This window comes from Xyrauchen texanus, chromosome 13 (assembly GCF_025860055.1).
Source record: "Xyrauchen texanus isolate HMW12.3.18 chromosome 13, RBS_HiC_50CHRs, whole genome shotgun sequence".
In the NCBI taxonomy this organism is placed as follows: Eukaryota; Metazoa; Chordata; class Actinopteri; order Cypriniformes; family Catostomidae; genus Xyrauchen; species Xyrauchen texanus.
This window is the reverse complement of record NC_068288.1, coordinates 33,477,468-33,500,535: the sequence shown is the minus strand read 5'-3', so window position 1 is coordinate 33,500,535 and position 23,068 is coordinate 33,477,468. Positions and strand designations below refer to the sequence as shown.

General features: G+C 40.4%; 1 protein-coding gene across 1 annotated transcript; it reads right to left on the bottom strand.

The window, feature by feature from the left end:
- Positions 1-4,667: 4,667 nt before the first annotated feature.
- LOC127654272 (complement C1q-like protein 4) lies at positions 4,668-16,966 on the bottom strand. The gene is made up of 2 exons (XM_052141394.1): positions 16,421-16,966; positions 4,668-4,847 (listed from the first exon to the last, which is right to left on the bottom strand). The coding sequence occupies exons 1-2, from the start codon at positions 16,958-16,960 to the stop codon at positions 4,668-4,670; spliced, it is 720 nt and encodes a 239-aa protein (XP_051997354.1). The 5' UTR covers positions 16,961-16,966.
- Positions 16,967-23,068: the final 6,102 nt, after the last annotated feature.

The following is a 23,068-nucleotide window of genomic DNA, read 5'->3' as shown; positions in this document are numbered from 1 at the left end:
CACACAGTGAAACTCTCCCCTTGTTTCTGCCAGAGTTATCATATTTTCTGAGAGCGTTGGCGTTACTGTCTAGCGAACATCTCTTTGACCTTTTTGTTATTGTCCTTTAAAGGATGTCCAGCCATCTATCTCCCCTCAATACCAAGGAAATGTGTGTGTGTATGTGCCTGTTTGTAAGTATGTGAGGCACAGTAAATGGTAATTGTGGCAACATGGGCGTCAAGAATCCATCCGGGGAGAGAGAGAAAGTGGTAGGGCGTTTGTACCTGAGCTAGATTATGTTTAACACCTGTTTCTAATTTCAGTGGGCATGGGGAAAGTGGCATATAAGCAGCCACATCACCAGCAGAGAGGAGAGAGTGTCTGGCACAAGGAAGACCAAGGCGCTTCTGAAGCTGTTGCGTTTAATCTATTGTGTTTGTGAATCTGATGTGTTTAAGTGACTACGTGCCTGTGAAGCTGATGTGTTTGTGAAGTTGTAAAGCACTGAAGTGGCTGATTAAAAGTCTTATTGGAGCCTGGACAACCTCCTTCCCTGTGTTCTCCTTCCCTTTTGCTGTGAAATTCCTTACAGTAATCAACACTGTCAATAGCTTCCTGACAAATTAGTGGAGTGTTTGAGTGTGTGTGTGTGAGCGTGTATTTATCTCTTGTGGGGACCAAATGTACCCATAAGTACAGTAAAAATATACATTTTTGACATTGTGGGGACAATTTGTCGGTCCCCATGAGTAAAACAGCTTATAAATCACACCATGTTTTTTTGAAAATGTAAAAATGCAGAAAGTTTTCTGTGAGGTTTAGGGGATAGAATATAAAGTTTGTACAGTATAAAAACCATTATTTCTATGGAAAGTCCCCATTAAACATGAAAACCTGACGTGTGTGTGTGTGTGTGTGTGTGAGTGAAAAAGAGGTTCTGTTAACAACTAATTTTGTTGTGTATGGTAATGAGCTGATCTAATTTATTCTGTTAACTGTATTTCTACCTTAAATGTTCTGTTATTTTTATAGGAAATTTGTACCTGTTTTGTATTGGATGAGGCAGGTATCGATTATATGTTTGTTAGTAAGTGTCCTGCTTTAATTTGAAATGGAAGGCAATAAGTTGCCTATTCTATGTTCTCCTCATAACAATAGACACCAAAGTGTTAATTTCATTTTTATTTATAGCATGTACTCTTTAACATGCCACAATAAAAGTCTATAATAATGTAATATAACTGCAAAGGTTTACAACAGAAATCAAACTACAAATAGAATATTTTAAAGAAAATGTCTTACAATTTATATTTATATGCACACACACTTACGTTACACACATTGTCGATGCATGCATACACACACATACACAGAGAAACTTGATGTTGAATGATTACAATTGATCAGGTCACCTTTAAATCTTTGAGATGTTTTGTGACATTATACAGAGAGTCACTGATTTCTAATTTCACAATAGTCTCAAAGTTCCTTCAGTATAAACATAGTGTACATATTTAAAAGACATAGAAGTTAAAAACATTCAGTTTCCATGCCATGAAATGCATACAGCCTTTTTGTTTCATCAAGTTTCTGTTATGCAGTTACATGCACACACATAAATTCATACACTGGCTGCAGAGGGAGAATGGTGATCTTTAAATTGCAAAAAGATAATTCTGGGTTTTCCTTAAAATAACTTTTCTTTTTAGTTTGATGGGAGGTTGATAATGTCAATACTACATGAAGTTTGCAAATGACACATAACATCATTAATTTAAGGAAGCCTGTCATTGTTGTGGTTCAGAACTTTTAATTAACATTATCAATTTCATAAACACTCCAATGGTGGGCTATTAAAAGTAAAGTAGCATATAAACCATGGTTAGATCCAGAAGACTGTTAGCAATTAAAATAATGTACAGTTATATAGTTTTATATATATAGTCTAATTTTGAACGATTCATCAGTGCACACTATCATTATCTCTAGTTTGTGGTGTTGGGATCCTGTCACCTGTCTTTCTGTGTTTGTGCCTGTCTAGTGTATCTAGTGTCAGGATCCTGACACTTTGGTTGGTCTTGTTTATAGTTTTTGTGGCTGGATCCTGACACTAGTGTGAGTGCACTTGGCTTGTGTTTTCTCATTACCATTTGCATTCATGTCTATGCTGTCATAAGTGAAACCCCTCCCCCTTGTTTGCCTTGTTATTAGTTAATTAGTTTCACCTGCCCCTTCTCGTTACCCTCCTTATTTATCTCCTATTTATTCTCCCTTTTGTTTTAATTCTTTTTCTAGTTCGTTGTGGGATGTTCCTTGTGTTTTAGTCCCCTGTTAGGTCCCTGTCGGTCGTGTTCCCTTTTTCGTTTGGATTCTTGTCCGTTCCCTGCTCCCGCCCAGCCTGGTCTGTGTTTTTTCCATTCAGAGATTTTTTTTTATTGATTTTTGCATATTTATTTAATTAAATAAAGCCCATTGTAACACTCTGTGTTTGATCCCTGAACGAACTGGCCTGTACAGGACTCAGCGGATGTGTAATGGGCATCTTCCTCTTCCCATCTCCTAGCCAACAAAGCTCCAGCAGCCAAAGGTTGATCCACCTCAACCAGCCCTACTCCCTCAGGAATGGGAGGATGATGTCAGAGATATCACCTGAGACTTCCTCATTGCAGCGGAGGGGCTGGATTTCAACAGAGCTGAGCTTAAGGACATTTTCAACACCTGCCTTAAGAACCCCCTCGACCCCTGGGTGATAGGAAGGCGGGGGATTCTTCTGTTTTGTGAGTTTGTGAGCTATGTGCACCATCGCAAGGTGTGGATAACCACTGACTATGGGCAGCCTACCTCCTTAGATATCTCCATTCTCCCAACCTGCCAGTCTGGTCTCTTGGCAGCGACCGCTGCCCAACCTGGACCATCACCACCGGTCGCCGCCCTGCCTACCTGAGAGGCAGTTTCCCTGCTGCTGCCAGCGCTTCCGGCCATAGAGGCCATTCCCCTGCTGTTGTCAGCGTTCCTGGCCACAGAAGCCATTCCCCTGCTGCTGCTAATGCTATTGGCCACAGAGGTCGTTCCGCTGCCACTAGCGTTTCCGGCCACAGAGACCGTTCCCATGCCACCAGTGCTCTCAGCCACAGAGGCCATTCCCCTGCTAACAGCTCTCATGGTCTTTGTCACGGAAGTCGGTATGCCAATGGATCTTACCATATCATACCTGGCTACCGCCCTCCTGTGTGTTTGGGATGCCTATGTTTCCATGGTCTCCCCTACGGCCTTTGCAAACCCTGACCTCTCCCCTACTTCCGCAGCCGCCCAGCCTGACCCCTGCCCAGCGACCGCTACCATCCTTCTCCTCAACCCTGTCCTAGAGCTGCCAGACCTAATCCCCACTCTTGGTCTGCCAAGCCACGTCCCTGTTCTGAGGCTGCCTGACCTCACCCCGTCTCTGGACCAGCCAGACCCTACCAGCTTCCTGGATCCTCCTCCCAGGCCATCGGACCCTGCACCCTTCCTGGAGCCATCTCACCTGCCACCAGACCCTGCCCCATTCCTGGATCTTCAACCCAGGCCACCAGACCTGGTCTTTTGCCCTGGTCTGTGCCTCCAGCCCTGTCCTGTTCTCTCTATACACCCCCCATATGTTGGAATTTTTTGTGTGTTTTTGTTTAACTACAAGCCTCTGTACTATTTTTGTTTGTCTTCTATTCAGGTTGGGATGCCTGGAAGTTGTCCCATGGAGAGGGTGTAGTGTCAGGATCCCGATTCTAGTTGAGGTTTTGTTGTGTCTTTTTGTGTTTGTGGCTGTCTTGTGTATCTAGTGTCAGGATCCTGCCAATTTGGATGGTCTTGTAGTTTTTGTGGCTGGATCCTGACGCTAGTGTTGTGTGAGTGCACTTGGATTTGTGTTTTCTCATTGCCATGTGCCCTCGTGTCTGTGCTGTCTTAAGTGAAACCTCACCCCTTTACTTGCCTTGTTATTAGTTCATTAGTTTCACCTGCCACTTCTGGTTACCCTCCTTATTTCTCTCCTATTTATTCTCCCTTTGTTCTCTGTCTTTTGCCAGTTTGTTGTGGGATGTTTCTTATGTTTATGTCCCCTGTTAGGTCTCTGTTGGTTGTGTTCCCGGTTTCGTTTGGATTCTTGTCAGTGTCCTGCTCCAGCCCATCATCTGGTTTGTCACCCTGAACTGTGTTTTCCTTGCATATCCTTGGAAATCATTCTCTTCCTTCTACAAAACCTGACACACATTTTATTCCAAAGATTTATTCTGAAATGCCTCTGATACGTTTCTAATTTTCTTGATGGCATTTCCAAGCCATCTTATTTTTCAGTCTCCTCCATCCACTTGCCATATAGTAGACCTACCATTTTTTTTTCTCATTTAATATCACTTTTCATTCAGAAATGTCACATACTGTAAGTAAAAAGGGTTGCGAATGTCATTCCATGTTGACTTTAAGACTATAAACCAAAAAGCATACTTTCGGTTATAAAGTTAACAATGAAATTGTTATTTTGTAATTGTATCACTGGTCATGCTCCCCATTTACAAGTATAGTATAATAGTCTAATGTTGATGGTGCTGAATACATCTTAATGTAGATCACTAGATTTATGAAAGTGTGAGCAGCATCTGTAACTATTTGTGAACATGTGCTTTGTGTATTTTTGAATGAATGTGTATGTGTTAGTCAGGGTAGACGAGAAAGCCGCTAAACGTGCTGTATTTGTTGGTGTTTCCTCCGTGCACTTTCCCACCATCCAGCTGGACGCAAACCTCATCTCCCACATCTAAATGCAGGATCACACTGTTAGAGGCGTAGTCATAATTCTGATCTGCGTCTTGAGCAATTGCACTGGCCCTCACCTGAAATAGGGACAGAGAGAGAAATAAACAGAAAACAGGTTTTTATGTTCTCAAGAATTATATATATTATATATATATACTGTATATAGCTAGATTAAATAGAAGGCAGGTTAAAAAGGTTTAAACAAGCCAACAATCACCCCATCCCAAGTTCAGATAAAACAAACAAAATTTCAAATACTGGCAGACTGATAGTGGGGTTATTTCCATCATTCACCATGAAGAGTTGCTGCTCTACTTCTAGTGAAACACTATGACCACACTGAATTAAATCCTCCTTTTCTGATCATCTATCTCTTTCTTTGCCACTCTCTTTATAATGTCATAACTGTATGTTCCTTACCATCCATTGGGCATGCTCATCTCAAATAGATGCCTTTAGATCCTCTAACCTAATTGGAAATCTCTCCCTTTTCTCTATCTAAAACACAAAGTTCTTTTGACTTCTGTTTTCTTTTTTCTTCACTAAGCATTATTTGTGATACATACAACAGGCAGAAAAAAAAGAAAGAAAGACCAAGGTCCAAGGGAATGAATAATGGTTATTGCATGTGTTTCATGTAATTTATTGGAAAAGTTATTAATTGTTAACTTTAGCTTGGGAACATCAATCGCATACGTGAAAACAAACAGAAAATCACACATACTGTACTTATAAAAGAAGGGAAATAAGAGATGACTAAAGCACTAGGACTCATCATCTGATTATTTGTATCATCAACACAGGAAAATCAACATTTTCTTTTGCATCTTATCTGCTTTTGAAGTTTCAAGACACTGATTGTCATTAGAGCTTCAACCAAGTTCTAATTTTATCTTGAACTGCTAATTAATGCAGGAACCTAGTCTAATAACCAAAGCATAATTAATGCTTTGAATTCAATCCTGTGTATATGAGAAAAGTCTTAAACTACTTTAATTGATTAAATTACTGACTACTATATTCACTGCTTTCCAACCAATGTATGATGTCTTAATAATACATCTAGTTTTTCTTCTTCTATTTCATCTATATAGACTTGAGTATTTTGAAGAAGAATGTAATGAGAGTGAATTATCAATTTCCACTTATGTAAAACTTATATGTAAAATGCCTTTTAGTCGCGTCCCAAATTGATCAACATTTTCTTATGCTTTTCTTAATTCTTCTCACATGGACTCATTAATTATCCCTGTCTTCCCCTCATCTTTCTTCCCCCACCACCTCTCCTCCTTATCTGTTCATTTCTTGCACCATCTATCCATCATTTTCTCCTGGAATCGTAATAATATGCAGGTCACGCGCGTGTCTCCACTGCGTGTCTCATGTTGGTGCGTGTCCCTGTTCAGTCTAAATCGGATTGATTAACGGCGCGAGGTGGCAGATCCCACGGGAGGCCTAGGGCTGCGTCGGGGCCTTGCTGGCTCGGTAATTGCACAGCGCAGTGGCTCGGCTGTTGCCCCTAATGGGGCCCCACTCCTCAATAACTCCACTGTATCACAATAAACTGAATCTCCACCAACCAGTGGTCAAATGGAGCAACCAAGTGTGTGTGTGTGTGTGTGTGTGTGTGTGTGAAATAGAGAGAGATATCTGGTAACAAATGTCTAATTGAGGAGGACATGGATGTTGAGTTTTATTGAATGTGCATTGTGTATCCCCCAGTGATTTGAACAGCCTGTTACTTGATTAAATCTCAGTTTTCCAGTAAAAACAATACCCAGTTTCTGACAGAAAAACATGATCATAAGACAAACAGATTCTTTAAACAAATTCAGGAGCCAAATAATACAAGTTAAAAAAACTAAATCCAAATATCAGCAAATGAAAGAAACACACACACACACACACACACACACACACACACAACAGAAAAATTACTGGGTGTGAACTGTCACTGTAATTTATTTTATTTGACATTTATTATAACTGCATTTATAAACTGCACATGGCACAAGACTACAACAATTGTTTTAGGCACGTATTTATTTATTTTGAAATAATGTTACTTTGGCTCTTATTTGCTTGCTTGTATGTCAAGACACAACAACAACTAAAAAACACCCATAGTATTCAGGGCAGTTTGTTCCTTAATTCATTTTCATATATAGTGTGGTTGATTTCTGAATATTTCTATAAATTCCTATAAAAAGTTTAAATTTGAATAAGATTGATTACCACAGAAAATTAATTTAGACTTGTCCCTCCTTTTCTTCAGATTAACTTTTTTTTTTTTTTTATTGATTCACATAAATGAACACCGTAAAACAAAACATATATATACACAGAATCAATCTTAACCCCCACTATTACCCCTTCCCCTCCCAATCCCCAATCCAACCCTGACCCCAACAACATCACAGTGGTCTCAAATGATATAGACACACACACACACACACACACACACACACACAAAAGATAAATAAACAAATACAAAATATTATAATAATAATAATAATCGCATATCCATAAATTACATATACCCAGCCCATTTCTCCATGAACATGTTGTACCTCCCCATTCTTCTAAATGCCCCTTCCTCAAAGGCCACCACCCTTGCCATCTCCAAGCACCACTCTTGAAATGAGGGTGCTCCAGCCCCTTAAAATGATCTGTCTGGCGATCATGACACTGGTTAAGACCCAACTCTTTATGTGTCTATTTTCAATGCCGATGACCGCCCCATTGCCCAAGATACAGAGTCTGTGGCAAAATGATACCAGAGTGCCTAATACATCACACACCAGACTCTGAACCTTTAACCAAAACTTCTGTATCTCAACAGACCCCAGAAGACATGGGTTATGGGTCTCCGTCCGCTGATTGGCATTGCCAGCAGGTGGGTGTGTCTTTAAGACCAAGCCTGTATAATTTAGAGGGGGTCGAAAAGAACCAATGTCAAATATTTAATTGCAGAAGGGACACCCTTGCGTCTCTAGATGCAGTTTTGACGTTTTTTAGAATCCTAGCCCACACTCCCTCCTCCAATTCCAAGTTTAAATCTTTCTCCCATGATCTCTTGAGAGTGGTTGAGGCTCCGTCCCCCTCATGACCTTTTCCAAAAGCAGTAATCACCTCTCTCACATTATCTGCTATTAAAGGGGGGTGTATGCCATTTCCCAAAAAAATAGTACAGAGCAAGTGGCGCAGCTTTAAATACCTGAGAAAACTGAGATCTGGGGATCCCAAAGTTTAACCAAATTTTGGTTAAACTTTGGATCTCAACACACTACTCTCAAATAGGTCACAAGTATAGTAACCCCTCTCACAATCCACTCTGACCAGCAGAAATGGGACTTAATAATGTATAGTTTGGGGTTTACCCATAAGCTCGAGGCAACATTTAGATAAATATCCAAATTAAACACTCTGGAAACTTTTGTCCATACCGAATGCTGTCCGTCCTTTTCTTAAAAAAAGCAAATATCTGGGTTACAGTGTGGCGCAATATATTTCCAAAATTCCAGCCACAATATATAAACAATATGCATGTTAACATTATTTTTATAAAATCACTTACTTAGTTTTAACAGAATTATTGTAAGTGCTTTTATAAAATTATAAATTTCACATTTCTACTTTTAAACTCTTCGAAAATTGTCCCTATTCACTTCCACTGTAAGTGCCTCACTGCATCCCCAAACTTTTTTAAAGAGGGATGAGTCTAAATCATTTTTTGTGTTAATTAACATTATGCCACAAATGCTGTCGATTGAGCTTAACTTGTAGTGAACTCAGAATATTCCTTTAATAAGTTGTGCTACCAGCTGTGTGAGTTTGTGAGAAAGTATTTAGAGATTCTGCATGTAGCTGCTGGATGTTTGGTAATGTGCATACTGGAAAACTGAATCATCAACTGTCATAAAAATATAAATAACAAAATATATTTAAATATATCGTTTTTAAAAATAGCATTGCAGAAGGCATGTCCACTCCTTGTTTTGCATTTTCTGAGGAGGACAACTTAATGTATTATCCTTTCACGTACACAGACTCAGAGGACATTTAGCTTTATGTATAACCTGAGAGCGTGTTCTCCATTACTAAAGGTTAACATTGTGATTTATGAATTCATAAATTGTCCATTTATGTGCTGTAATTTTGTATTCACACAGATCCCCTGTCTCTGAGTAACATTTAAGAGGCTAATTGGTAATATGACTGCAGGCCTCCCTTCCTGTATGACTGCTTTTGCTTGAAGTTTCGTTCACTTATCTTATGAAAGATGCTTTTCGTTCTACTAATTTGTCTTCATCAGATATAAGAAAGTAAAAAAATTTGAATTGCAATGAGCAATGATGGACAGTTAGAAGAGTGGGAAATGCTGCTTTTTAAACTCTCTATATTATAGAGAAGAATTATTAATACAATTTGCTAAATATATGCACAAACACTGCTTCACTCATGGGAAAAACCAAAGTGTAGCTGAGATGAATTTGCAATTATTTCCATATACCAAATCAATTCTTCCTATATGCTTCTCTCTTCTGAGTTGCTCTTCAAGGCTGAAGGCTTCAGGTGTGTGTTCCTCGTGTGTCCTTAAATTGTAAAAAAAATGAGCTCTATATTTGAATCTAAGTGCCTTGTATTATAAAGCAGTTTCATATATGAGTGTTTATGGTGTGTACCCTCCTCAATGGGTCTCTTCACAAACACAAACTGACATTAATCTCAGAGTTTGTACTAGCGACCTTTTGGCCATTCAAAGAGCATTGAAAGCACAGGAAATGAGAGCTAGAGAGGCGAATGAAGAAAACAAGCAGAGAAAGTATAAATCTGGAAGCAGGGAAAATGGGGTATATGAGTGTCTATTTCAGCAGCTGCGAATGCCTGTCAAGGTACTGTGGGATTACATCATTAACTATAGTAATTAATTAATTGGAGGATGTAAACTCATTAGCTGCTGTTTAATTGACAGGATATTCTAGCCTTTTCTAACAACTTTTCCATATCACACAGTAATTAGTGCTGTGTTACTGTAACAACACCAACGTTACAGAGAATGAGAGGTTTTTTTTAAGAGCGGGGGGAGGTGAAAAGCAAAAGACGGACAGAGCAAAATGATCGTCACACAGTAAGATGAGAAGAGACATGTTTACATAGCCAAGAATCAATGACTGAATTAATTAACTGAATTTGTAATGAGAAAAAAATTGGATGAATATTTTATTTGAGTGACATTAATTTTGTGGGTGTTGGGCTCCCTCCTGCACCCCTCATGATGCTTTTTGTTTTTCATTTCTTATTCAGCCCCATCTGTTGCTGCCTACAAACGTCTTGCCTATATCTTCAGCTACACTATAAGGGGATTTCACAAAATAATTATATTTAGAAATCTCTCAAAAGAAACTCTCTCAAAATAACCTCACTGCTATAGACAAGTTTGAAGATTTTGCTTCGCCCAAAGTATAGTACAATCTACAAAAGGATCACAATAATTATACAAATGCATGTGTTTATATTGTCAGCCTATACAAACCTATGACCTACAATACAGTCAGTGGGTTCCTTCTCTCTCTCACTTGCATGCACTCACACTTTCTCTGTCTTTTTGCTCATCTATCTTACTTACACTGATCTGATGCGGCCTGTGTCTCTGGCCTCGCAGTAACACTTTCTCTCGACCTCTCTGTCGGCTCTCCTCTGATTAGCCATCCATCTTCCTCTCCTCTGCTCATCTCTCTATCATCCCATGCCATCTTACTGCGTCCCATTTCACAACCTCCTCATCTGTGTGGGCTTCTACTTTCAGATTTGACCTCTGCATCTCTATTTGGTTTTAAGAGATTTTTATTTACACTGAAAAAAAAAAACCTTTTACATGTGCAGAGGATCCAAAATTCAGAAAAGTAAACGATATGAATTAAAATTAATAAGAAATATTTAAGATCCTGCACATTTCAATGTCACTAATCAAATAAGCAAAATTTTTAAAAAAAGTAATTTACTATATTTACTCCTTTATAAAAATATAAAATGTCCTTTCTTTCACTGCACACAAGATGGTCTTTAAACATTCTCAAATCATGCTGGGCTTACATGAATAATCAGGTTTTAAGCTCGAGTGCTAGTTTTTATTAAAGCAAAAGGGGGACATGTTGCACTAATACTAAAAAATGATAAAATTTGTGTTTATTTATTTAATTTTGTGTTCATTTGTTAAATTTTTCGCCCAGTTTGTTATGCTGATAATATAATTTTTAAGCATTTTCACTAGTGGTCCCAGATTTTTGGTCCCCATTGTAGGCTATATATTATAAATATTATTTTTCAAAGCTCAAAGCTTTTTCCTGGGATGTTGAAAGGGACTGGTGTGGTTGTGTGTATGTTTGTGAGAGTGCTTTGAGAGGACCTTGAGATGGGATAAATAATTTATCTAAAGGGAAAGATAATTAATGAGGCTATAGAGATAGACATTTGGTAGAGTGTGGTTCTGTGTGTTTGTGTGTGGCACAGGTGGAAAAGAGGGAATCTCATCTTAAAAAGATGAATGATTTATCCAGAGAGGAGATCACTGGAATTACAATATGTGCAATACAGCATGCCATACACTGGCTAAGACTACACTCCTTATCTTTTAAGTTTGTATCTCGTACTCCACTTTATGGAGGCAGTGTTGAATCCCTAAGCAGTCTGGTTATGGCCCACAACACATGAGCTATTTTATATTTACCAATAAAATGTTTTTAGTGTATGAGTAATAGTAGACCTTTCTGCTTTTCTATGAGACAGAACAAATCTCTGATTGACAACTGTTTTTGTGATTGCTCAGCTATTCTGCGAACTGCATTTCAGAAATAAAGTAGGGTGAATAGACCTTATTCACGTTAGCACCATCTTTTATTTTTTAATTGGAATGACAACAAGGCTGTGAGGGATAGACTTACCATCTCTTCAGTGGCACGAATGGTATAAAGATTTATAAAGTTCCTAGATCACACTTGATTTTCCACAACTCGTTGTCTGGAGTTCTTTGTATACTCGATGTTCTTGGACAGGTATTTTATCAATCTTTTGTCTGCTGAAGGATCCAAAAACACTTTAAACTGCAGTACAGCCAATGGGTGAGACTCAATGTAGTAAGTCTAACCCTCACAGCCTTGTTGTCATTCCCATTAAAAATCAAAGACGGCGCTAGCGAGAATAAGGTCTATTTAGGTAAACTGATATGTTACTATTAGACTCACTAAAGGATTTTCATCACTTCCGGTAAGATAAATCTGTCACAAAGAGCTGAAAGCTCAAGGAAACATTGTGTGTGAGAGAAAGATTAAAATACAGAGTATAAACTCATACATGAGTGTAAACTCATGATACCAGGGGAATATTTCATATCTCTTTGGATAATCCCTGCTTTCTGTTCCACTACTAAAAATCAAAACTGAGCGGTTGAGTTGAGAGCGCCTGAATCCCAGATCCGTGTCATGTTTCACCAGATGGAGAGGTTTTTTCTCTCCTTACTTTTTCATTTATTCTAAACCCACGGGTCCTATGAGGACTGACTCCATCTGTTGCATTTCGTTCCACTCCAGAGAAAGAGAAAGACAGTGTGTTGTGTGTGCTTGATTAAATGTGTTATTAATGCAACACTTGAAGTTGGAAACTGTTAACCTATAACTCTTTCTGACTCTAAAAAGAAAAACAGGTTATTCTGTTAAACTGATCCAAATAGAACTGCACACCTAGTTCACATTTGAACCTATTCGGATAGATCACATTCCCTCATAGAGTATCATACAAGTTAACGCTTCAGCGCCAACACAAATGACACAAACCATGCTCTTTATAACAGTTGTTTTAATTGTCTTCTATATCTGCACATCTAATTGGTTTAATACTTTAGCTAATTTCTGTTCTGACTTGGCCTTACTGTTGGTAGAGTAGGCCTTACTGTTACTGTTCAGCAAGGCCTCAAGTGATAGGCTAATTGAGGAACTACCTTTCTGGATACTATTTGAATGTTAAACCTATTCCTTAAACCTATCTCTGTGAATAAAAAAATATTTCACTCAAATCAAACTCTGTTTATGACACAACTCTGCTATGGACCCTTTTCACTTACGGGATTTGGAATGCATAAGTAAACGATTGAAAGGGTAAACTTCGACAGCAGTAAATGGGAATGAATAGATGACCAAATCTAATTTTACTTTCCCATTTGCATCAACATGAAAAGAATCAACACTTTTAGATTTCCATAACTTTTCAAATGAAGAAAAAATTGTGAGTGAAGGATCACAACAGTCAGAAGAGATGCACACTATCCAATCTGGTCTCATGACAAAATCATAAGAAATTGGATCGTAAAATTTTTTACAACTTTTACTCCCATAGAGAACAATAAATGAACAAACATACTATGTTATAACGATTTTTCCTAAGTTTAACCCCTAACCCAAACCTAACCATAAAGTCTAACCCCATTACCCAAACCCTAAACCAGAAATAATAATAGTAAAATATCCTGTGTACCTTGGAAGAAAAAAAAAAACTTACAAGCACATTACAGGTTACTGACATACTATACATCAGTCATTTGTATTGCAAAAATCTATGTAATGAGTAACCAAATTTGCTCACAGAATATTCCTTTCTTAAATAAAGTTCCCCTTCTGTCGCTCTCGCCACGTTGTGTCGGAGAAGCGACACTAGGGGTCTCTCTTGAGTGCCGATATATACCTCTGTTCAAATACCGTCTGGACGGTATTTGCATATCCCGCCCTTTGCTTCCCCAGGCTTAATTGGCCGCCCCGGTTCCTTCCCAGACGTGCATGACGAGCTGAGCAAGCCGAGCTTCCTCGCTCCTCCACTCTCGCTACCTCGGTGGTAGAACGCTCCCAGATCGCTCACCCCTGCACGCCATGGCCCCCTCCTGCAAGTCCACCAAGACAAGGCACTTCAAAATCTGCATTTGGGTAGTCCTGTTCTTGACGTGCCGCAGGAACTGCACTCGAACAGGCGATGGCCACCCCCGTGGTCCAGAAACGCAACACATGGACAGGTCCTGGTCGCAGTACAGGAGGCAGACAAAGCATGCTTTCTCAAATGCTCCCGTCTCCCAGCTCCGTCCATTCGGCGACACCACTTGGCGACTCCGCCCAGCAGTTTGCTGAGTTTGTTCCGGGGCTGCACAAATACGCATTTCCCCCAGTGAGCCTTCTTGCACAGGTGCTGTGCAAGGTCAGGGAGGACGAGGAGCAAGTCACCTTGATGGCCCCCTATTGGCCCACTCGGGCTTGGTTCTCGGATCTCACCCTTCTCGCGACAGCCCCTCCCTGGCGAATTCCCCTGAGGAAGGACCTTCTTTCTCAGGGACAGGGCATGCTCTGGCACCCACACCCAGACCTCTGGAACCTCAACGTCTGGCCCTTGGACAGGATGCGGAAGGTCTAGCCGGTCTACCATCGACCGTCGTAGACACAATCAACCAAGCCAGAGCCCCTTCTGCCAGGCATCTTTACGCCCTAAAGTGGCACCTGTTCGCAATTTGGTGTTCTTCCTGGGCTGAAGAACCACAGAGGTGTGCAGTTAGGTCAGTGCTTGTGTTCCTACAGGAGAGGCTGGAGGGGAGGCTGTCCCCCTCCACCCTCAAGGTGTATGTCGCCACCGCCGTGGCTCACCACGACACAATAGACGGCAAGTCTCTGGGTAAGCACGACTTAATTATCAGGTTCCTAATAGGCGCCCGGAGGCTAACTCCCTCCCGGCCAAGCCTGTTCCCATCCTGGGATCTCTCGGTGGTCCTCAAGGGCCTCCAGAGACCCCCCTTCGAGCCACTAGATTCAGCTGGACTCAGGGCCCTCTCTCTCAAAACGGCCCTGCTGATCATGCTCCCCTCCATCTAGAGGGTCGGGGACCTGCAAACGTTCTCTGTCAGCGACACTTGCCTGGAGTTCGGTCCGGCAGACACATATGTGAACCTAAGACCGGGCTACGTGCCCAAGGTTCCTACCACACCCTTCAGGATCAGGTAGTGAACCTGCAAGCGCTGCCCCGGGAGGAGGCAGACCCAGCCCTTTCATTGCTGTGTCCGGTACGTGCTTTGCGTATCTATCTGGACCGCACGCAGAGCTCTAGACGTTCTGAGCAGCTCTTTGTCTGCTTCAGGGGACAACAGAAAGGGAATGCTGTCTCCAAACAGAGGCTCGCCCACTGGGTTGTCGATGCCATTTAATTGGCTTATCACACCCAGGCTGTGCTTTGCGGGTTCGAGTGCACTCAACCAGAAGTGTTGCGTCCTCGTGGGCACTGGCCAGGGGCACCAACACCTAACACTTTCACGAGATTCTACAATCTCCGAGTTGAGTCAGTATCGTCCCATGTTTTCTCAGGTCCGAGCCTGTAGAACTCGGTAACACACTGGTTGATTGCTCCCAAGCCTTCATGGGTCCGCAGTTCAGCGGAGGAACTCGCCGACCCAAGCCACTACGGGTACTCTATCTACCTTGTACTGGAATATGTGCTCCACAGGTTAAGGCCTCCTGTTCGGACTCCCCCTATGTGTATTTCCACGGTACTGTCCCCTCACGAGCAGACCCCCGTCTCTCCCTTAGAGAGTTCCAGCTGCCTCGGTCGCGTGCTGTAGCAACTCCCCCCTCTACGAGGCTGGATCTACCACTGCGCCAACTTTCCCACATAGGTCCTAAACGGCCATGTGATGTATTCGCCACCTTTACCTCCCCTGCAGGGTAGGTGTGGTCTCCGCAGGGTCTTCTCCCCCTGAAAGAATAGGGAACTGGGTAAGACCCCCTTCCCTTAATGCATGTAAGGGCCCCGGCCGTAATTGCTCTATGCGAGAAACATAGAGAGAAAAGAGGCCCAACCAGGCTTGGCCCGTTCCCAGGTTGGCAAGCATCACCTTGTTCCCCTCACTAGGGTAACCAGAAGGATTCTGATGACTTTAATGGGGCATTGGGGAAGGGTACGTGCAGCCTGATACAGCTGGTCGCGTCTGCACATAAGAATACCTGCCCGCTTCTATATCAGCAGTTCACGTACACGGCTCAGTGCATGGCATGATTGAAGTGGGACCCCTAGTGTCGCTTCTCTGACACAACGTGGAGAGAGCGACAGAAGGGGAACGTCTAGGTTACGTATGTAACCTCCGTTCCCAGATGGAGGGAACGAGACGTTGTGTCTTCCCCGCCATGTCGCTGAGCCGAGCCACTGTTGTGGCCGGACCATTTCCGGCTACTCAGAAAAATCCTGAATGGACTCTCGTATTTGCCCCGCCTAAATACCAGTATGTCTGGGGGCGGGATATGCAAATACCGTCTGCCAACTTCTCATTGGCCTTTTTTCATTGAACAGAGGTATATATTGGCGCTCAAGAGAGACCCCTAGTGTCGCTTCTCCGACACACCGTCTCGTTCCCTCCATCGGGGAACGGAGGTTACATACGTAACCTAGATGTTTTGGATAGAAGGCAAGTTAAAATTTGATGCAAGTATTGTACTGACTTGAAATTCTGTTTGCTGATTAATGGTCTAAAAGTCATATATTTTTGTATGAGTCAAGTCGTACAAAGTCTTACGATTTCGCCATCTCAACGAATCATAATGCGTTGTCATGACACTATGTTACATTCTCCTACCTGTCCATTCTTCTTGAGGTCCGCCCACATGCTAGTTCCATCTCCCCCCCTCATAAGCACGTGATAGGTGAAGAAATAGATCCCAGGAAGAGGGCAGGTAAACTTGCCAGTGGTAGGCTCATAGTAATTCCCAACATTTGTCACCACATCATCAAACTTGAGTATCTCACTCCCTTCATGTTGCTTGCGCAGACCAGCATAGAAGGCTATTTTGGGGCTGTAGAATGATGGGGTGTATCCCCCTGGCCCTGGACCTGGGGGTCCAGGAGGACCTGGTTTTCCTGGTTCTCCAGGGGGCCCACGTGGGCCTGGGGGACCTGGTGGCCCTTGGTTACCACGAAAACCTGACTTACCCCCTCTGCGTCCAGGAATGTCATGAGGAGGAGGGGAAACAGGTGTTAGTTCATTGGTGGGTGTTAGAGAATCACAGACCATCTTACAGCTTCCAAGCATCTCATAATGCGTACCTCCACCTCCTGACCCACCCAGTTTGGTGCTGTGGACCAATAGCGGAATGGCGACCAATAGTACTAGCACCATTGCCACACCTACTGCTGCGCCAATAACGCGCTTCCTGCGGCTGAGGCGTGAGGCAGCAATAGAGAGGAAGTCCTCCTCTCCTTTAGAAGAAACAGGCCCAGCCAGAATGAACTCGGGGAAGGAAAAAGTGCTAAGGTGAGATATAAACGTTAATTAATGAGGGAATAAGACACAATAAAAAATAAAAAAATTCTATATGAAAAATCCACCTTCAGCAATGAGAAGAATCGAACATCCTAATTGGAACAAGAATCCTTCTTTTGGGCCTAAATTTTTACAGTGTTAATTTCTTTTAAAGGTTTCAATCTCTGCAATTTTCCCCCCTTCTGCTTGTGTTTACTAGATAAAAAATCAGAACAGTCAGCTGACTAACCACCACCATCACTTCTAAATGACACAGTCAATCCAGTTATCACTCCATATAAACTGCAATTCTCGATGATCCGGAGGGTTTATATGGTCATAGAAATATATATAGCTTGTCTGATATGAGCAACATTGGGGATTTGGTGCCTCCAAATTTTGGTCCTCAGATGAAGATTATATCAGGTGATGTGGAGGTGAATTTCTGTCTCGGGAGTTGCAGTGCGGCGTTGGCGTCTCCTTATAGATTAGAGGACCGACAGCAGTGAGGTACTGAGTAATTTTTCCATGAGAAGATCAAGAAGCGGCATGATTCTGGAGAATTCCCAGGAGAGTTCATATCCACTGCAGCACTTAAACAAACTCTGCCCCTCCTCGCACAGAAGAAAGTTGTGGTTGCGCTCAATTTTCCTGATTCAAATTTATCAAGAAAATCCTCTACTTTTCCACACTATATATTATTTTTCCATGCCTGCACTCTTCAACCTTTTATCGCTCAAGTGTAAGCGCTTCAATTATAAACATCTAGTTAGCCTTATTGTAAATGGATGGTGATATAAAATTGTTATCGGATTTACAGCGCTCAAGGTGTGTATTAGTTCCAGCAAGTCTTCTTTAAACTTTAGGTAAGCAACATTCAGGTCCTAAGATCAACCACCTCTGACATCTTGACATATCTCACTGTTTTTCTAGAAGGAAAAATGGGGGGGAAAAAAGAAAGAAATTAGATGAAGTGAAAGACTCCTGAAAAGAGCTACCAAGAGAGGCAATATTGTGTTCAATACTGAGCATTTAAAAAATGTGCCTTTATGCAACTATAAAAGTGTTGCATGTGAATTATAGGCCTCCTGATTGTGATTAAAATACCAATTGAAGCAATATCTTTAAAACATTGTTTATATATTTACACACACACACACACACACACACACACACACACACACACACACACACACACACACACACACACACATATATATATATATATATATATATATATATATATATACTGCCATCAGGATTTGCAAATAACTTACATTATTACCCCTTCTCCAAAGCCACAAACAGTATCAATGATCACAGATCATTTAAGTAATCAGATGGCAATCAATGTGGTGGCAGCTGCATGTTTTCATAGGCACTCATAAATGTAAACAATTAACTTCTTAAATCAATTTTTTTAAATAAATTTTGTCATTGCTGTCAGGTAAATTAATGAAAAAAAAAAAAAGAATCAATGAAAACTATGCAAAACATTTCTAAGGAATAAATAATCTTAGCACAACATAATACTACATACCTTTTATGCTCCAAGAGAATATCTGATGAATGATTTCACAGCTCCTTTCTCGCGCACGAACAGCTCAGCATGTGTCAGAGAATTCTCGCGCCTTCTGGCTTTTTTTAACGGTCACTCTGCTCTGTGTTTTCTTCTAGTGTCCGTCTTCACCTTTTGCTGCTACTGTTCAACCTTTTGTGGTTCTTTCAAACAGTTCACTTTGTACACAGTTCACTTCTATCGTTGTATGGAAACTCTTGAAGGTAAGGCTTAAATATTTACTAACAACAAGTGTTAAAATGGGATTTTGTTCTGTATCATATTACAAAATAGAGAGATGATGATAATTCAAAGGTAAAATGTGGTCACGCAGTCGTTTAATTGTGAAGATATCGTCAAGAAGCAACAGTTTCTCACTTGTTCGATTTCTGTTAGGAAAATGCGCTTCCACCCGCGGGATGTGCGTCTCACCCACCCCCCACTCGCACCAGTCTGCAAATCAACAAATCGATTTTCCGAGGAGCGACTTGCCGAAGATGTGCATCCTAATAGGGTTATTGCTGTCTGCCCAATTAATACTTATAAAGCAGGTTGTACTGGCACGTTACCACTACAAGCAGCAGAGAGATGTGTAAACAAATAATAGATTAGCACAAGAATAGCATATGTCATATTCACCTGTAGTAATAGTCACCATAATAAGCGTTATTCGCAGAAACTTAAACGCTCATTAACTGCTTGACTATTAGTCAAAGAGAAGGAAAATTTTGCCATTACACACGAGTCATTATCTTTGCCACTTACTATTCAGGCGCATTGATAGTGCGAGGATAACATACAATTTATATGTTAAAAATTATGGCATAGTTTAATATGCATGAAAGATGGTTTCTTAAAAAAATACGAAATTATTTTGCACAACTATCTCCAAATTTTCCATCTTTTTTCCACTAAACTTTTTTAATCCCTCTCCCATTTCACTGCATGTCCCTTAGAAGTTACCCTGACTATAGAACACACTTGCCACAATGAACATACATCAACTTGCCTATTTACTGTTAATTACTGTGCATAGAATGCATAGAATAGCGCTATATAAATGTAAGGAATTATTACTATTACAAGTCAAATAACATTTTTGTGGTTATTAACATTATACCTAAAATGCTGTCGATTGATCTTAACTTATATTGAACCCAAAATATTCCTTTAAGAGAGGGAGAGAGAAAGAGAAGAAAAGGGCGAGAATGCTACAGACAGAGGGAGGGAGAAAGACTTTTTAGCTGTGTTTTCTAGTCTGTTTTCATTGTCTCTGTTTCTATAGACTTCAGAGCTCATTAGCAGTGACAGACACACACTGACAACCTCCCCCACACACTTTAACTCTTACTCTTTCCCTATCATTCACCATCATTTACAGTATACCTCTATCACCAACTCCCTGTGCGAATCGGTATTTGTTTCTATTTTACTAAAGCACACACCTCTCCTTCCTTCTTTCATCACACTTTTGTAGTTTTCTCTCACACTTTCATGTCCCACATGGACATTTCTACTCATTGCAGTCATATTATACTGTAAATCCCTGTTATCTTGTGTTTTTGTCTCAATTTATTTATTTACTGTTAAGTCATATTTGTAAGCAATTCCTGGGATTCAATCTATTTAAAGGGCTGTTCTCATACCTGTTAACATTCATCATCTTTTAAGTACTGCCTTTTTGTCAGTCCAACTGATTATTGAGTAGTACTGATGATTGTTTATTGTGCTGTACTTAAAGGAATAGTTCACACAAAAATGAAAATTCTCTCATGATTTACTCACCCTCCTAGCATTTCAGATGTGTATGACTTTCTTTATTCTGTAGAACAGAAATTAGGATTTTTAGAAGAACATGCTCTGTAGGCACTCACAATGCAAGTGAATGGGTGCTAAAATTTGAAGATCCAATATCCTCATAAAGGAAACACAAAAGCTGCTCATATGAATCCAGTGGTTAAATCAATTTCTTCAGACACAATTTAATAGGTGTGGGTGAGAAACAGATAGAAACAGATTTTTTTGTTAAATAAAAAATTATCCTCCCTGCCCAGTAGGGGGGGGGATGTGCATGAAGACTGTGAATCATCAAAAATAATTTGGTGGCGTAGTGGCTAAAGCACAGGGCTGTTAATCAGAAGGTCACAGGTTCTAACCCCCCAGTCACCACCATTGTGTCCTTGAGCAAGGCACTTAAATCCAGGTTGCTCCGGGGGGATTGTCCCTGTAATAATTGCACTGTAAGTCGCTTTGGATAAAAGCGTCTGCCAAATGCATAAATGTAAATGGAAAAAAGACTTAAATTTGTATCTGTTTCTCACCCACACCTATCATATCACTTCTGAAGACATGGATTTAAAGCTAGGGTGTATAATAGGCTAGCAGTTAGCAAGCTAGCTTTGAAAGCATAGAGCCCGCCCTCGCTTCAGAGGTGTCTTCAAAGCCACACCTTCTCTATCACACATGAACACACACACACACACACACACACACACACACAAGACCAGAGTCTAAGCCCCAGATGTTTTTTGTTGTTGTAGAAGTTTCTAACACAGTCTTTCTTTTCTTGTTTCCTTTTACTGGTGGTTCAGGAGGAACATAAGGTAGCTGCGGTTTGCCTCCCATTCGTGCACTCGCTGTGCACAGTGTCAAGGAACCCTTGCTGATGACGTGTGATTGTCTGCGTGAACAAGTTGCTCAGCGGTATGAAAATATAGATTGACAGACTATTATCAGGACCGATTGCACTGATTGGTTGATCTTTTTTTAGTCCTGTCCCTTCTACAGAAGATATATATGTATATATTTTTTACATTTAGACCACTTCAATTATTGATTGCTATCAGGATGTGAAGAGACTTTCAACCAGAATAAATGTTTCTGGAAAAGATTGCACACCCTAGCTTTAACCACTGGAGACATCTGGAGAACTTTTATGTTGTCCTTAAGGGGATTTCGGAGCTTCAGAATTTTGGCTTCAAAATTTTGACACCCATTCACTTACATTGTATGGACCTACAGAACTGAAAAATTCTAAAAATCTTCATTTGATTTCAGCAGATGAAAGAAAGTCATGCACATCTTGGATGGCATGAGGTTGAGTAAATAATGAGTGAATTTTTATTTTTGGATGAACTATCCCTTTAAAGCAATAGTTCACCCAAAAATAACAATTCTTTCTTCATTTACTCACCCTCATGCAGATCCAAACCCATATAACTTTCTTTCTTCTCTGGAAAACATAAGGAGATGTTAGGTATAATGACAGCCTCAGTCACCATTCACATTGTATGAAGAAAAGATGCAATGAAAGTGAATGGTTTAACATAATGCTTAACATCTCCTTATGTTGTGCATATGGGCATAAAGTCTTGGAACACCATGAGGGTGAGTAAACATTAACATAGTTAAAAATACAAGTTTGATCAGAAAAACAGAGTCACATGCAGATGCATTAAAAGTGCAATAATAGTTTACACAGTATGTCTATTAGAGGGCAGATACTAAAAATTGATTTCCAGAGAAGTTCAATCAAAAATTATTTCAGATCATTTTCTCACCCTCATGTTGTTCCACTGCAGGATGAGAAAGAGAGAGAGAGAATTACGGGCAGCTGCCCATAGGTAAGATAGAGTTTCCAAGTCTTCTGAAGCAATACAATAGTTTTGTTTGATGAACAGACCAATTTACTACATAAAGCTATTCTCTGAAAATCTTCCCTTTTACCATAGTTCCTAAATGTTATTCTTGTACATTGAAATGTATTATGTCAAGGCACCTTACACCAGGTTTGATGTCAATGACAATTCTAACATGTCAGTTGATACATCTAACCTGTTGCTATGCCTCTTTTTATGTCACATTTGACAGTATGCATAAGCAGAACTTTCTTTATAAAAAATACTTATATATTCCATGGAATAAAGAAAATCATATGGGTTTATGGGCAATTGTTGTTGTTGTTTTTTGCGGGGGTGGTGAATTAAGTCATTTTATGAAGAATGTTGCATTCTGCATTCTGATTAAACAAAAAGACTGAATCTTAATTTTAATTGATGCAATTTTTTAATTGTAATTCATTTAATGCAGAATAAATTAGACGGATGTTCTAGTCTTGTAGCTTCCTCTTGTAGCAATTAAAAGCAACTACCTTTAAATTCTAGACAGAGAAAAGACACTCTTAATTCTATTGCTAGTCACTGGAATACAGAGAGTTCAGAAGAAGGCCACCCTAAGGCCTTGGAAAAGAAAAGGCAATCTTATCTCTTTCTGCTCACTGGTGCCACTCATTTTGTAAGTACACTGTGTGTGCAGGGTTGGGAGGGTTACCTTTAAATGTAATCCGTTACAAATACAGATTATTTAGTAAAAAAGGTATTCTGTAACTTAATCCCTTTACCTCAATAAGAAAGTAAGAATGCCAACGA

What these genes read in the sequence shown, in the direction of transcription:
- LOC127654272 (XM_052141394.1), bottom strand. Translation starts at nt 16,960, where the DNA reads ATGGTGCTAGTACTATTGGTCGCCATTCCGCTATTGGTCCACAGCACC. An exon ending in ACCTCAAGAAGAATGGACAG is followed by an intron (nt 4,848 to 16,420) that starts GTAGGAGAATGT and finishes TCCCTATTTCAG; the next exon opens with GTGAGGGCCAGTGCAATTGC.